Source organism: Notechis scutatus, chromosome 4, assembly GCF_049901735.1.
Source record: "Notechis scutatus isolate UNSWTSFEM ecotype Mainland chromosome 4, rNotScu1.2, whole genome shotgun sequence".
Lineage (NCBI taxonomy): Eukaryota > Metazoa > Chordata > Lepidosauria > Squamata > Elapidae > Notechis > Notechis scutatus.
In genome coordinates this window covers 107,006,781-107,023,454 of record NC_142012.1, presented here as the reverse complement: position 1 = coordinate 107,023,454, position 16,674 = coordinate 107,006,781, and the positions used below count along the sequence as shown (strand labels likewise).

The 16,674-nt window shown below is 36.0% G+C and overlaps 1 protein-coding gene across 3 annotated transcripts in view; it reads left to right on the top strand.

Moving 5' to 3' along the window:
- Positions 1–16,674, top strand: part of DOCK1 (dedicator of cytokinesis 1) — a 414,443-nt gene that overhangs the window by 312,102 nt on the left and 85,667 nt on the right. For all 3 annotated transcript variants that reach the window (XM_087964320.1, XM_087964319.1, XM_087964318.1), the window contains exons 34-36: positions 6,834–6,919; positions 7,056–7,212; positions 13,639–13,679. In XM_087964320.1, the coding sequence (XP_087820446.1) occupies positions 6,834–6,919; positions 7,056–7,212; positions 13,639–13,679 (284 nt within the window). The remainder of the gene's footprint in view (positions 1–6,833; positions 6,920–7,055; positions 7,213–13,638; positions 13,680–16,674) is intronic.

Genomic DNA, 16,674 nt, shown 5'->3' with positions numbered 1-16,674 from the left:
GATCTTGGAGCGTGGGGCAGCTGGACTGGGGTGACTGGAGCTTGCTGGGGTGGTGGCTTCACCTGCGCTGCTGAGGCTTCCTGGGGTAGCAGCTTTAAGTGGTGTGGCTAGGTTGGATTGGGTCAAAGCTTCATGGTGCAAAGGGTTTTGTGCTACACTGCAGCCTAGGAGCTTCTTGCATTCCCAGAGTTGAGTTGCACCAAAAAGCCCAGAAAGTTGTGTGGTTCTGGGACTATTTGCTGTTTGTAGGGCAGCTTTAGACAAAAGTACTTATGACCCATTCTTATATACTGCCATCCCACCTTATGGTCAAGTCATCGCACTTCAGATGCTTGGCAACCAGCTCACACAAATGACTGGTTGCAGCGACCCATGGTCATGTGTTCATGATTTGCAATGTTTTTTGCCGGATTCTGGCAAAAGACACCCATTTGGAAGAACGGATTCGCTTAGCAATCAAACAATTCACTTTATGACTGTGTTGATTCACTTTATGTCATAAAAACAGTCATCATGTGGTGTTTGACCATAACAATTTAAAATGGAAATTCCAGGCTGTGCATGATCACAGGTCAAAAATTAACTGCATTTAATAGGTATTAGCAATAGCACTTAGGTTTACATACTGCTTCACATTGCTTTTACAGCCCTCTCTAAATGATTTACAGAGTCAGCTTATTGCCTCCAACAATTTGGGCCCTCATTTTACCCACCTCGGAAGGATGGCTGAATCAACCTTGAGTCTGGTGAGATTCGAACTGCCAAATTGCAGGGAGCTGGCATGCAACAGAAATAGTCAGCAGTACTGAATTCTAACCACTGCACCATGACAGCTCTGTTATTTAGTTTCAGTTTAGTTTTAGTATTAGTTAATAGCAATAGCACTTAGACTAGATTTCATAGGTGTAGTCAATTTGATGGCATGGAAGAACAAAGTCCAGTGTATTTCAAGTGTCATTTTTATTTTTGATAATTTATTATATCGCTTCATAGTGCTTTACAGCCCTCTCTAAGTGGTTTACAATGTCAGCATCTTGCCCCCAACAATCTGGGTCCTAATTTTACAAATTTAAAAGGATTTCACATATGTATATTATATGTGTGTATGCATCCATAAATGTAATACGTATATGGTCATTTTATCTTTGCTAAAAAAAACGTGCACGTTTAATATCTAATTAAAAATTGCAATGGTATACTTTCTTTTTGGGATGTTTAGTAAAAAGTCAGGACGGCTTTAATATGTGAACTGTAAACAATGCTAAGTCATAGTTGTACATTATCATTCAACTGTTTATGTATTCTTGATTCATTTTTGACTGAACAAATAAATTACAAAATAAATTGAAAATCATTGGTAAAAAGAAAAAAAATTAAAAATGACTAGATAATGCAAATCTCACAGCAGCAAGATTTTGATACATCCTGTTGAATCAAATCATGGGGTGTAATTATTTTTATAAGCTATTGCTACAATAATGACTAGTCATGTTGACACATCATGTATTTATCTGCCATTAATTATTAAATGCACAATACAAAAACAATTTGTGTGAGACCATACCAGTTATTTTTATTTTACAGCTCAGCTTCACATACATACATTTTGATATGTTGCTATAATATTTAGTACTAGCTAAATGGTGATTTAATCATATAATAGATAAAAGCTTGGCAATCAAGTTCTGATCTCCACCACACAGACATAAAATAAAGTAAAATAATATCTGGCTTGTGTTAGATTTCATAGGTATAGTTAATTTGATGGCATGGAAGAACAAAGTCCAGTTTTTCAAGTGTCACTTTACTTTTGATAATTTATTTGTGTAGTAGCTGGATCGCTTATTATATAAATAGAAGAGTTCCTTGCTTGTCCTTTCTCTTGTCCTGGCTCAGTTTTAATGTTGTAATAAAGTGTCAGTCTTCTTTGGTAGAGATCAATGTATCCCCCCAAGTTTGTTCATTTGTTTGTTTGCTCTAAAATATTATTGGATGTGTGTTGTGCTTGTATTTCTTTGCGTGGAACATAAGCGATGCTTGAAACAATATTCATTCACTTTTTACCTCTGGGTTTGTTTTGAAATTGAAAATCTATTACTGTATAATGCAAAAAAAAATCCTCAAGCAAAAGAATTTGTAATTAAAAAATCTAAATGTAAAATATTATTTATTGTGAACAGTATTTCTCGATATTCATCTTATTTGACATTTTCTTCTTTGCCTCATGTTTTAATTTTCTCCTCAAATGCAAAATTTGGGTCAGAAAATGTTTTGCTTGGAGTGTAATCATTGCTAATGGACTGCTTGCAGTGTGAATTTTTTTTTAAAGTTCTTATTGAAATCTACCACAGGAATCCTAAAATATTTCCTTCATTCTTTGCATTCTCTTCTAATACAGTCAGAAGGGTTTTTTAAAAAAAATTCTATTATTTTCAAAGTTAGCTGTTGCTCCTCTTACCATCTTGTCAATCTTTTATCATTAGCTAGCATTTATACAAAATGAATGTTTTAGAAATGTTTCAGTGCTCAGTAATTAAGTCTGCTTTCTATTTAATTAAAGTTTGGTTTAGTCAGTAGGAGCAAGTATGTCAAGTCAACTTACCCATGAACTTTTCAACATTTATGTTTAGAAACAGTACCAAATGTTGATGAACATTTGGGCAAATAATTTTGTAGTAAATCCCATCTTCTATTGGAGGGTCACTTCGCAGTAGCAAATTGGACAAGTAGGTTTGTATAATTGGGCCTCATACCTTTGAAATCCCCTACAAAGTTACAGAACATCATTAAATTTGGTAATATTATGGAAACCAAACTATATCCAGCTGTTAAGAGCAGCCTAAAGTGCTCAGGTAATGAATAAAAATTCAATTATCATTGGACTCTGATCACTGCAGAAGATACCCTGTATATGTTTAAGCATTTCTACTTTACATTATTACTCAGTGAAGTGACTTACAATTTCACCAAATGCACATACAAATATATTCATGTTCATCAGCAGTTCCCAAATTGTGAATCTTACAAAACTGATATACAGCAGCTATTGTTCTTGTTATTAATATTTCTTTGCAAACATTATAGTAAGGGAGAAAGGATACTTGGGAAGAGGAGTTTGATGATTTCTTAAAAGGTGGGAGATAAAATAAAAAGAAGAAAGCTATTCCAAAAGTAAGAGGGGAATGTAATGACAATAATGACACAAAATTCATACTATAATAAATCAGATAAAGAAAGGTGCAGAATGCAATGGCAAACCTGCAAGAGGAAAGAAAACAGAACAAGGTAGAACAGAAAAGCAAATGAAAAACACCAGGTTTTATTTAAACTGTAAAAAAAAAGATATTTTTCATCTGAGTTTAGAATCAATAGCCTTTCTAATGAATGCCTTAAGATTGAGTAAGGGGGTCAGATTTACAGTTTTTAAAGCTATTTGCTTTACACACTCAGATCTCTTTACCATGGGTTCTGGCAGACAAAATCAAAATGACTGATATCGGATGAGCCTTTGCAGCATAAAAGAACTAACAAAGTTTCATATCCTTCCTATTGGGTAGGCAAGCAGCAGAGAATATGGAGGAGAACAAAAGTGGGGCGGGACTTGGAAAACCCACAGTGCTCCTAGCCCCACATTACACAAGAGCTCTCACAAACTTCGTTCAAATTAAGCTATACAGTATATGCATTTTGATTGTGGACTCTGTCAAGGGTGCGAAGAAGCCTCCTTTCCCTGATAAGCTGCATGAGCTGACATAAAGTCACAGAAAGGTACCTGGTGCTGTTTTGTGTCTCCCAAGACTCATCTGCAGTCTGAGTATTGTTTGTTTATACATGGGATTATGAAGAAGATATTTAAAAAATTTATGAGCTTAGATGTAATAGGCTCCACTGAGAATTTTTGATCAATTGAGCATATTGCTGGTGCAATTGCTTGCAGAAATATCCTTAAGCAGCCTGTAGGGAATATCAGCAGAGAGATGGATTCAGTGCTATCAGGACTCAGATAGTGCAAACTTGGCTTTTTCAGCAGACTGTCGCCCCAGCTTCTTTTTTCAGATTACTAACTAGATGGGACTCTATTGTCTTCCTTTTGAGCAGTTCATGGTGTTCACATGGTATGTCGGAGGGAGTGCATTTTGCTTCAAAACAGATACCAGGTTTCACTGGACAAGTGAATTATGCAACTATCTAATACTAGAATGTTGAACCTGGCTCCAAAATCCAGACAACCATTAGATGATATAAAAGAGATCTAGAAAATGGGCAACTCATTGCTGTCATCTTGTGCTTGTCTGGAGTTTTGGTTCACGGATGACCAAGATATCCAGGAATATGACTGGTTGTTGCAAAATCATTTCTCACTAGTTTACCTAGGAATACATACAACAATATTGTGAACCTCCTGAGTATTTCCAGCTCGCAGACCCTATTTTTCCCCCTAACCTGTCAAAATGAGTGACATACTATAAGTATATGCTATACAAAATTACATTTTAAGAGAATTGTCAACTTGTGGATTTTGGAAAAGATTATTCCATGCCACCATGATATTGAAAGAAAGTAAACAGTGCAGCTAAGTAATTTTTCTCAAATGAAATAAGAATGAATTCTTTCAGTTAAGTGGATTCCTGTGGGAATATAGATATATGTTTGCATTGTGCTAAAGGCACATTTATGACATGCATTTATGTGCTTGTGTTTTCTCTCATGCAGTGTCCAATATATAACAGCTTTGAAACCTGTTGATGTTGCAGGTGTTTTTAGGGTACACATACAGGAAAATTCATTCTGTCCTATAATTAGGAATTAAGAATTGGTGTACTTACAATATAATTTCATTGCTAATGCCTATTGCCCCATTGCATTTATTCATAATTCATGGTATTACCATCTTTTTCTAGTACACTGGTACTATATTTTTGTTTTGGTTATACGCTCCAGTAAAAATGATTTTGCATTGCCAGAGTACTATAGTGCAGGATTACTCTGTGTTGTTCATATTTGTAATGCACAAACTGTCTCAGTTATAAGTATACCCCAAACCTCTAATCATTTTGAGTTATATACATTATATGCTATTTGCATAATTTCTTATTTTGCATGTACTTGATATTTTATTATAGTATGAAGATGAAGCTTTTTTTATCAGTGGCAGGGATATCAAAAGAAAAAACAAGTGAGGGTACATAATAGGTGAAATATGGTTGCAATCAGTGTTTCTAAGTACAGATATTGGGAGGGCAGAGATGAGAATTAGAAGCAAGAAAAATTCAGTAATTCAAATAGCCATGGCAATAGCACTTAGATTTATATACTGCTTCACAGTGCTTTATAGTCTTTTCTAAGAAGTTTCCAGAGTCAGCATATTGTCCCCAACAATCTGGGTCCTTATTTTACCAAACTTGGAAGGATGGAATGCTGAGTCAATCTTGAGCTGGTCAGAAGCGAACTGCTGGCAGGTGGCAGAATTAGTCTACAATACTGCATTCTAACCAAGTGCTACCACAGCAAGCCATCCTAAGCATTTAGATCCATTCCTCATGGCTTAGAGAAGATCTTTAAAGATATCTTTATTCCCAGGATTTCTAACCGTAGCTAAGTTTATTGGCATCCCTCTCACAAGAGGGTTGCTTTATAACTATTGAATTATTGTACTGTTATTTTTTTTTTACAATACTGATTTATTTTATTGCAGTGTTGCAGCACATTCAGTTCTTTTGAGTTGGTCTGTAAAACCCTGTAAAATAAATAATAATTCTAGGTGGCTGTTGTACCTTAAATTCCTATGCTTCTTGTTTTCACTTTATTGACTCTTTCTGCCTCTCATCCCACGACTATCCACAAAATACATCTTACTCTCATTTTATGGCCATTCAATTGTTTTGATACTCCAGTGATATTTTCCAAATGAAGGTACATACAATTGATTGCTTTAGGAAGCGCAGGTATAACTACAGGTAGCTCACAGGCTACAGGTAGCTCACAGCCACTTTCCACTACTAATAGCCAGGAAGAAAGGGGGGAGGCAGAACAGAAGGAGGAGGATATTAAGAAAATGGGTTGTGCCTGCAGAAAAACTTTTTCTGTACAAAACATTACACAGAAAAACTATATAAGTCTGAAAAAAGATTTGGCTGTTTTACAGATTTTAAGGGAGATGCTTTATACACACTGATGTTCATTGAAAAGCAATGACAGTAACAGTAATCATCTTCATTTGCTAGAAAAAGATGCCAACAATCTGTTGCACTGATTGTTTAAGTTCTTTTTCATAAATATGATCATGTTAAAGCCTTATTTTTAACCTTATTGCTAGCTGTTTTCTGCCTCGTCTCCCTCCCCTAATGCAATGACTTTGAATTTCCTTGTCTGATGGATCTGAAGTGAGCCAAGCTCTGTATCTTCTAAATACATGTGAATGTATTTCATCTAAACCAAATGATGCAATTGGCAGTACAACCTAATATATTGTCCATAATAATGCTTTCAATTTGCTTGCATTTGTAGCTATTATAATTATTGTGAAGGATAGAGTGTGCCTGCCTTGAATATGATATCTTGTCTCTTATTACTGTAATTAACCATCTTATATAGATTTGCTTTAAAAAAAAATCACCTAAGCTCCATTTAACAATATGGCCAAACATTTCCTAAATGCTCATATGGCAATAGATCATTATATACAAGCTGGAGGTAGTACTGTAAATGTCAAACTATTAAAATTCAATCAAATATTGCATTTATTGTAAAGCCAAACAACTTTGTAACCTGAGCATTTTTATGATGACATATTTGGAGTGTTAATTATTTATGCTTGTTCTGTTTAATTACAGTTTGAAAATGAAATAATCACAAAGCTGGATCATGAAGTAGAAGGTGGAAGAGGAGATGAACAATATAAAGTGTTATTTGACAAAATGTAAGTGCTCATAACAGCTGGATTTATAATGATTAATTAACATTTGTTGTTACAAAATATTTCAAATTAGTCTTTCCTGAAGGATCTGTTTCCAAGTTTGATTAGTAAGATTTTTTTTTCCCTATCACCTTTTCAGCCTTTTAGAACACTGCAGAAAACACAAGTACCTTGCCAAAAATGGTGAAACTTTTGTTAAACTTGTGGTACGGCTGATGGAGAGACTTCTAGATTACAGAACTATTATGCATGATGAAAACAAGGAAAACCGCATGAGCTGTACAGTCAATGTTCTGGTGAGAAATGATATGGTTACATGTGGGATAAAGAATAATTCTTTACGATGTCTTTTTTTCTTAGGCTGTCTAATCTTATGACTACAATTAAGTGGATAAGATTCTGCCCACTGAATGTTTCACAAAAAAGTAAAACTTGAGAACTTTTTTCCGTTCTTTAAAACTGGTGTTTACTTTAGAAATGAGGATTAGACAAACCAAGCCTAAATTAAATATATGATTCTGTTTGCACCATCATAATTCATCTAAGTAAGCTACCAATGAAAGGGAAAATGTAGAATGATAAACTAACTTTGGCAAAAGTTCTTGATTGGTAACTTATGCTGCATCTTAAAACTGCATTGGCCTTCGTAGTCAATTTTGTAAGGCAGATTTAGGGACTAAGAAGTCTGATAGGTTGATAGGAGTGTAAACCGTTAATGCCTTGATTTACTGCAATTTTCTAGAAAATAAAAATAAAAGATAAAATTGCAAATATAAATGGAAAGCATAACTTCAAATTAGGAGAAACCTGACAAAACTTTTTTTTTTTTTTTTAAAAAAAATCAGATATCATGGCAACCAGATATACTGTTGATTTAATTGAAGTATCACCTCTGCGTTTAACTGCCAGATCGAAAATCCTTTTCCTAGGTTTCTCAAGGTTGCTGTAATACAGGAAAATGATCCATAAATATACCTATACAGCAGGGATGTCAAACTCAAGGCCCACGGGACGGAACTGGCCCACTGGGTGCTTAGATCTGGCCTACGGGGCCACCCTGGAAAGAGGGAAGGACTGGCTCACGGTGCTTCTGTCAGCAAAATCAGAGCTTATGAGGGCTACATGCGGTCCTCCCGAGCTCTGTTTTTGTCTGTGACAGCCTCCTACAGCCCTCTGCCAGCCAAAAACCGCTCCGTTTTTGCTGGCAGAGGGCTTCAGGAGGCTGTCACAGCCAAAAACAGAGTTCAGAGGAGCCGTGCACAGGCTGCAGGACATCGAGCTGGCCACGCCCACTCAGCCCCCCCCAAGGTGAAACACAACCCTGATGTGACCCTCAGTGAAATTAGTTTGACACCCCTGTTATACAAAATGAAACAGAAACCTAAGTACCTTCATAAAATACACACTAAACTGAGCATGAAGTTTTTAAGAAAGTCTGTTGTTGACATAGAATATCTGCTGGGATCATTTATTATGGTCTTCCAGGAATTAGGCTACTGAATCCCTGCAAACAGTCATAAACTCATGGGACCAGAACAGCTTCAGAAGCTCTTTACCTGTCATCCCTCTTGTGGGTTATGCATCAGATGGGGGGGGAAAGAGAGCATAAAGCTAATTTAAGCAAGAAAAATAGAGAAAACATCAGGGGTGGGATTCTACCAGTTCGCACCTATTCTAAGCAGTTCGGAGAACCGGTTGTTAGAAGAAATTACTGGTCTAATCCTGTAAGGAAGGCAGGAAGGAAACATTCTGGTGTTGCTTATAGAAACTGCCTCTCCATTAACCCTTTTTGTATTCTTGGCAGGACTAGACTTCCTGTCTCAGGAACGTCTCTGGAGTTTTTCCCCCCTCCTTTGCTGGTACTTTGCTTGTGTGGAGTGACCATTCAAAGTTACAATGGCACTGAAAAAAGTGACTTATGACAATTTTTCATACTTACGACTGTTGCAACATCCCCACAGTCATGAGAGGCCAGGCAAGGAGATGCATGCCCCGATGTGAGTGATAATGAGTTGGCCACGTCCAGCCAGTAACATGACCACTAAGCCACGCCCACCAACTAAGCCACACCCACAGAACCGGTTGTTAAAAAATTTGAATCCCATCCCTGAAAAACATCCTTCGGATTTGGTATTTGGTATTATTCTTTTTTCAAGAAAGAACTCTAAACAAAAGTTAGGAGTATATATTATTACAACTTTCATAGTTCCAGCCAGTTACCATTTGTTATAACATCACTATCATCATAATTATTATTCCTAAATCAAGTCCTTTTGGTGAAGGTTATGGACAGTAATCTGCCACATTGTTTCCATAGGGAGCATTTTTTTTTATTTCTTAACTCTTAAACAAAGATAAAGGACTGGACAAAAATCTGGGTGTTTTCACTTGTAGTCTGGAACCTTCTACCACTATTACAGCTTGGCTCCCTATAAATATATTTATTTATTAAGTTAAGACCAATTCCAATGTCCTCTGACTAGTTTACAAAACTAAAAAAAAACCTCATAAAAACAGAAATATTAAGTCAATAGGCAGCCCAAATAAAATACTTTGTTAACAAAAACCCAAAAAACAAAACAGGGGCCATTAAACAATGTCAAAGATAGTCCCCAGGTGTGTGATCAGAGCCAAGTTTTCAAAGCTTCCTTGAAGCCCAGGAGGCTCTACCCTTATCTCTGGAGGGATGCTCTTGTAGAGGGTGGGGCTGCATCTGAGCAGACATAACTTCCTAGGTCCCACAAGATGGCTATTTAATGGAACAGAGCTGGAATGCACCTGACTTTGGTGGAAGGCATTGGATGGGCAGAACCTATTGGTCTCTCCAGTATCTAGGCCCTATGCCATTATGTCAATATAAACCACTTTAAAGGAGATTTAAAATTAATTTTAATTCATTTTGCATTTTTAATTAAAATTATATTCTAGTAGGGGGAGATCCTGAATCTCATTATATAAATTTCAGTCTTGCAGTTCTCAAACCTCAGAAACAGCTTCTATTTGTATAATAGCGCTCTCTCTCTCTCTCTCTCTCTCTCTCTCTCTCTCTCTCTCTCTCTCTCTCTCTCTCTGGCGGGTGTATAAAAATGCTTTTTCAGCCTCTAGATTCATTGCTTGAAGTACTTTATTGGCAGTTTCAGTCCATAAAAGGGATTATCATTAACGAGGGCTTATTTCTTTGATTATAAACAAGTGTTTGGTATGGTTTTTCTTTCATTTATCTTCCTGTTTTGCTGTTTACTTCATAAGCAAAGTTCTAATTCCTAATTTTTATTAGTCCTTTACTCCACCTATCTGGATTGCTTCTCCAAAAGTTACTTAATTTCATCTCTTCCCTACAAATTGACCCATTATGGATATCAGAATCCAGCCCAGAAAAAAAAAAAATCTGGCTGGATTCTTAAAATGCTACTGAAGCCCCTTTGTTGCTTCATTAGAAAATATGGAGTAGGGATTATTTATTTTTTGTAATTGTGGTAGATGTCCTCTGAACATCAACACTTATGTGCAATATATGCTTTCATAGAAGTACATTATGTATGCTGTAGATTAATGCACTATTTCTCTAATTTGTGGAATAACTATTTTTAACTCACAAGGAAATTTATTTGTGCATGCACATTTAGAAACCCTGGGGAATCATCAGCTTAATAAGCACTCACATTTAAAACTTATAGAGATGACAGGTGTTGAAGGACAAAATGCTTGAAAATTTATTTTATAAGCATCAAGAAGTTTTTCATTTCTACAGAAAAAAGGCTGGATTTGTGTAACTGCCTCCTGCATGTGAATTACCTGCATGAATTTATTTATTTTTAATATCATGATTTCAGAACAGAAAAATAAAGGGGATTACCATGTTTATAAAATATTAAATGGAAGGAGGCTAGGATTGGGCAGGTTTGATTATAGGCTATTTTCGAAAGCTGAAGTTTGTGACTTTTTTCCAATTGTTGAAAAAAATTACTTTCAAGAGGCAAGTCTGCTGTCAAGAAGGTATTATGAGGATGGGCAATTATGAACTATTCACACTATTTTTGTAGGAGAGATAAAGGGATTTATCGGGTGAAAAAAGTATTTTAATTAAATTAAAATTTGTAAAGCGGCCCAATTTATAGCAACTCCAAATGGTATGCAATAGAAAGAACAAAATTAATAGCAACTATAAAACAAAGATAGTGAATCATGGAGAAGGATTAAAAAACAACACTCTCAACATGGAGCATTTTACCAATCAACCAGCCAAGGAACGAAGGAAGAGCCAGTTTTCAAGGGCATATTTGAATGAGATGAGCCTAGGTGCATATAAATCTCAAGCAGGATATTACAATGGCAGGTGCCAGAACAGAAAAGGTGGGACTATTTCACTGATGGGATCCAAAGCATGCCAAGTCTACAAGTCGTGATGGGCAGATGCTACAGGAAATATATGGTCCCTCAATTATCCAGGCCCATGGCCATGAAAGGTTGTGAAGATTATAACCGGCAATTTGGAAAGCACCTGAAATGTACTTGTAACTGGTGTACTCATAAAGCAGCAATTTTACACAATCACACTGTGGCATGGTCATAATTTCTTATGCTACTACATTTTGCACAAGCTACAGCTTCAAATGGTCCTCAAGGGCAGCCCCCTGTAGAGTGCTTTGCAATTGTCCTTGTGCAAAATGATGAAAGCATTAATAATTGTTTGGAGTGCCTTCAGATCTAAAATTAGGTGCAGGTGATACATATTATGAATCTGAGTGAAGGCCCCTCTGGCCATTACTACCACTAACTTAAGCAGGAGCTGGGGGGGGGTCTAAGATAACCCCCAAATTGCACATCAGTGTCAAATAGGGAAGTGTGGTTTCAGTTAAAAGTGGTCTAAGCGCCCAAAGTCACTTGGTTGCGCTTGATGCTGTTTCTTCTTATCCAGTCACCTGCCAGCCTGTATGAAAATTGCACCAAATTATTTGATCCAGTGGGGGGGGGGACACTCACATTCTTCAAAGACTTCCACTGGATGGCAACATCTGTGCTGCTTGATTTTGCAAAGTGCTCTGGAATCTGCAAAATTGGGACTGTAGAGCATAGCCCACAGATTGACCACATACTCTAGAATTTCATGATTAAAAAATACTTGTATTGGACACAATCCATAATAATATTTGTCCTGAAAAGAGTAAATATTTTTTATAATAGTCAATCTTTCCTAACACTGAGATAATAGGCTCACACCATCATATTCCTATTGGCAATTCACGTGTAGTGTTGTTCTGTGTCTGTTAATAGAAATTATATATTGCTATCTTGAGAGAAGATTACTCAGTTATGCAATCCATCCAGGCCTCTGATCATCAACCTTCTTGCCTGTATTTGACATAAGTAGACCCTCTTGAAAAAAACTCATGGAGAAAAGTTAGGTGTCATTCTTGGATCTGATGAAATAGAAATAAAACAGAGTGGCATCAACATATTTATCGCACTGCATTATTAAATCCAGAGCAACTTATCAACTTGTTGTGCTAAACAGGAAAATGGAAATAAGCAGAGCTGCTACAAAGTGGTGCTACTGACCAAAAGAAATGCTTCTACCCTCAGTGGTGTCAAAGCACTGATCCAGAAAAACTAAAGGAACCACACATATTATGCTTTCACTGGTGCAGTGGCCTAGAGGTGGAGTTCTCGCCTCACAATCAGGAGGCTGTGAGTTCGATCCTAGATAGTACCAGGTATTTCTCTCTCTGGGCACAATGAGTAAATATCAGCTGCAAACTCTGCATTGGTGACAAGAAGGGCATCCGGCCAGGAAACACTCAGTTACAATCAGTTGTCCTGACTCCACCCCGATGCAAGGAATTATGGAGTCATTGAAAGACAAAAAAAAACAAACCCTAAAAAAATGATTTGAATCTTGATGATCCTTCCATTGAAACACTGTCAACTTAGAATTTGTGCTCAAAGCTGCAGGCCTACACTGTACATTCCACACAATGGGTTTCTTAGACAACATCATTTTCTCAATAGACTGATCATTTATATTAATAGAATTCTTTACGTTTTAGACTATGATTTGGTTCTAAAAGGATGTTTTTTTTAAATCAAGGAAGAGACAAACTGAACCAAACCTCAAAATGTGTTCTCCGGCTAAAGTTTTCTAATGAATAACAAATAATACTAGTGCTGTGGGTGTGCTAATTATGGGAATTATAGCAGGCATAGAAGGGAAAATGTAACCCTTCTGTGTTTTTAATGAAAAAATATATTCCAGAGGAGTAGTTTTATTTAGTTCTGCATCAGAAGGGAGGAATATATTATTCCAGTAATCTTATAATTATCAGCACTCATCCTCCTTACCTAAAGCTATTTATGTTTTTAATATGCTCTTTAATTTATTAGATTTCAAGAATGGATGATTTAACGCTATTTTTTGTTTAAAGTTTTAAATTGTTTTTCAGTACTTTAGGATGACTAGTACATTGCAAAAGTGAGAAGAGCTAATGGTGTAGGATTTGAAAGTGCCCTTTTGGGGACATACTGAGTTCTTGAAATAAAATATTTTTTAAAAAACAATGCTTTTATATTTCATAGGTGAAAAAATGAGTTCTAAAAGATGCAAGCCTCACATTACAATATTATAACGTTATAAATTCCTCATATAGTATGTGTAAAACCCTTGTACATATATGTAAAACCAAATTCATTAAAATAAGCTGATACTTCTTTTTTTCCCCTCTTAGAATTTCTACAAAGAGATTGAAAGAGAAGAAATGTACATAAGGTTTGTATAGATGAAACTTTTTAGGCATTACTTAAGAATAAATACACAGTTTTACATATATACAAACGCAGCATAAGCTGATCCTTTGTTCATATATCGGCAAACACCTAATGAAATCCTAAATGTTGATTAGAGAAGGACTCAGTGCAATATGTAATCTACGATTATATCATATAATTACATTTTAGGCAGTATACTTAGAGGAGACTCTTATTCAGAATATATAGATGTGTAATTTCAAAGTTTGCTTTCACACCTCTTTTTCCTCTGCAAGTGTAATTTATTCATTTAGTTTTTCCAAATATTAAAGTTGAATCCTGACAGAGTTACCATGTACTTTTTGCTTCCGTCCCCACCCCCATCTATCCGCCTTGCTCTTTTAACATTTCCCACTCCCTTTTGAAATATCAATGTATGGTTAAGTTTTTTTTCCCTTCTAATGACTTTATGGTTGGTATTTCTTTGTTCCTTTCTGCAGTTTTTGGCCCTTTCATTTGTTTTTGTTTATCACTGATTTAATTTGTTTCTTATCAGGGAAAGGGGATGTTAATTACCAACCACCTTTCTGCAGCGAGAAAAAATGCTTTTTTATTATTATTTTTATTATCACAATTGCATTCTTGCATTCTCCAATGAATATTAAAACTCTCTTTCCCCGGGTTATAATTCTAATTATCAAAAGATTGTAAAAGTACCATCTGATTATTTGCTTTTGAGCAACTCTTTAATAATACAGTATATTGAACCTCTTTGACGTAGTATCTTTCCTCTATTTGAAGCTTTCATTTTGATCATTTATAACTCAAAACGTAACCTATTCAGAATGACAGAAATTACAGTAATTTTCTGTAATTCTGTATATGTGTAGAAGCTACATATTAGGTAGGCTTCATTAGTTTAAAACTGAAGCCAAGACAGTTGATTTAGCACTTCATCACATCAGGAAGGAAGGGCGTTTTTTTGTTTTTTTTGTTTCTATTAGTTATCTTGTAACTTCTACTCCCATGAGACTAAGCTGTTATTTTTAACATGAATTAGCACCATCATTATTATTTTTCTTTAAATGTGAATAGCTACACTGAAAGGAAATATGGAGTTGTATGACTTTCAAGTGGAGCTGAATAGAAAGTCTTAAAATTGCTCCCTCCATGTTTTCCGGCTCTCCCACATATTACAGTCACCATCAAGATCCTAATATAATAGGCAATCATGCCCAGGTAGAAAGGTGTTATATATGTTTCTGAGATGTACGTTTTCTGAAGTAAGCTAAATAAATATGTAAGTATTTGTTGTATATATTTATTACAAGAGCTTCTATGCAGCTTCAACCGTCCATAACAGCCTGAAGATCTATATCTGCCAGTTGGCCTGGGGCCCCAAAGGAGAGTACCCTACTGGTGGTGGTTGATGGACTAATAGTGGAACCCATTTTCACATGCACATCTTGCTCCCCTCCCGTCCCATTTTTAATTATACTTTTGTATCCTTATTGTTATGGTTTTACCGCTTTTAACATTGTAAGTTGCCCAGAATTGCCTCGCAGCAAGATGGGCAGCAAACAAATTAAATAAAAAATTAATAGTATGATTCTGGTTTATATATAAAACGCCTATGGAGCTAAATAAAATTAAAATATTGCAAGTACTTTCAATATCTCCATAAATGGCTTAGATGAGAAAATAGAACTCATCAAATTTGCAGACAACACTAAGTGGGCAGGAATAGCCAATATCCCAGAAGACAAACTTAGGATCCAAAGAGATATTGACAGACTTGAACAATGGCCCCTATCCAACAAAATGAAATTTAATGGGGAGAAAAGCAAGTTATACACCTGGGCAGGAAAAACCAAAGGTATAAGTACAGATTAGGTGAAACCTGGCTCAAAAACAGTAACTGTGAGAGGGACCTTGGAATCCTAATGGATGATCACTTAAACGTGAGTCAGCAGTGTGCAGCAGCAGCCAAAAAAGCTAATATAATCCTTGGTTGTATAAACAGAGGCATAGAATCAAAATCACGTGAGGTATTAGTACTGCTTTATAAAGCCTTAGTAAGACCACATGTGGAATACTGCATCCAGTTTTGGTCATCACATTACAAAAAAGATGTTGAGACTTTAGAAAAAGTGCAAAGAAGAGCAACTAAGATGATTAAGGACATGGAGACTAAAACAGATGAAAGAACAGTTACATAATTTGGGTTTGGCTAGCCTAGAGAAAAGATGGACTGGGTGGGACATGACAGCAGTGTTCCAGTATTTGAGAGGCTGCCACAAAGAAGAGTGGGACAATTTATTTACCAAAGCACCAGAGGGCAGGACAAGAAACAATGGATGGAAACTAATCAAGGAGAGAAGCAACCTGGAATTAAGGAGAAACTTCCAAACAGCGAGGACAATGAACCAGTAGAAGAGCTTGCCTTCAGACATTGTGGGTGCTTCATCACTGGAGGTTTTTAGGAAGAGATTGAACAGTCATTTGTCTGAAATGGTATAGGCTCTCCTGCTTGTGCTGGGGGCTGGACTAGAAGACCTCCAAGGTCCCTTCCAGCTCTATTCTGATTCAAAATCATTAATACTATCAAACATATGAATAACAATAGTACGCACTAATGCAACAATAGTAAATGTTACAAACATAAATATAGCAATAGCACTATACATAGCACTTCATAATACTCTCTGAGCGGTTTTCAAAAGTCAATACTTTGCTCCCAATAATCTGGGTTCTCATTTTACTAACCTCGGAAAGATGGAAGGCTGAGTCCACCTTTAGCCAGTGAGGACTGAACTGCTGGCAATCGGCAGAGTTAGCCTGCAGTACTGCATTCTAAACATTGCGCCACCAAGGCTCCTAAATATAATAAATATAATTCATAAATATAATCACTACTTTCATAAAAATCACATTTTTATATGTTGAGATGGATTCCTATTTATTTTCAAAGGTATCAAAGATTTTTTTTCTTGTTTCTTTGGAATTACATTTTAAGG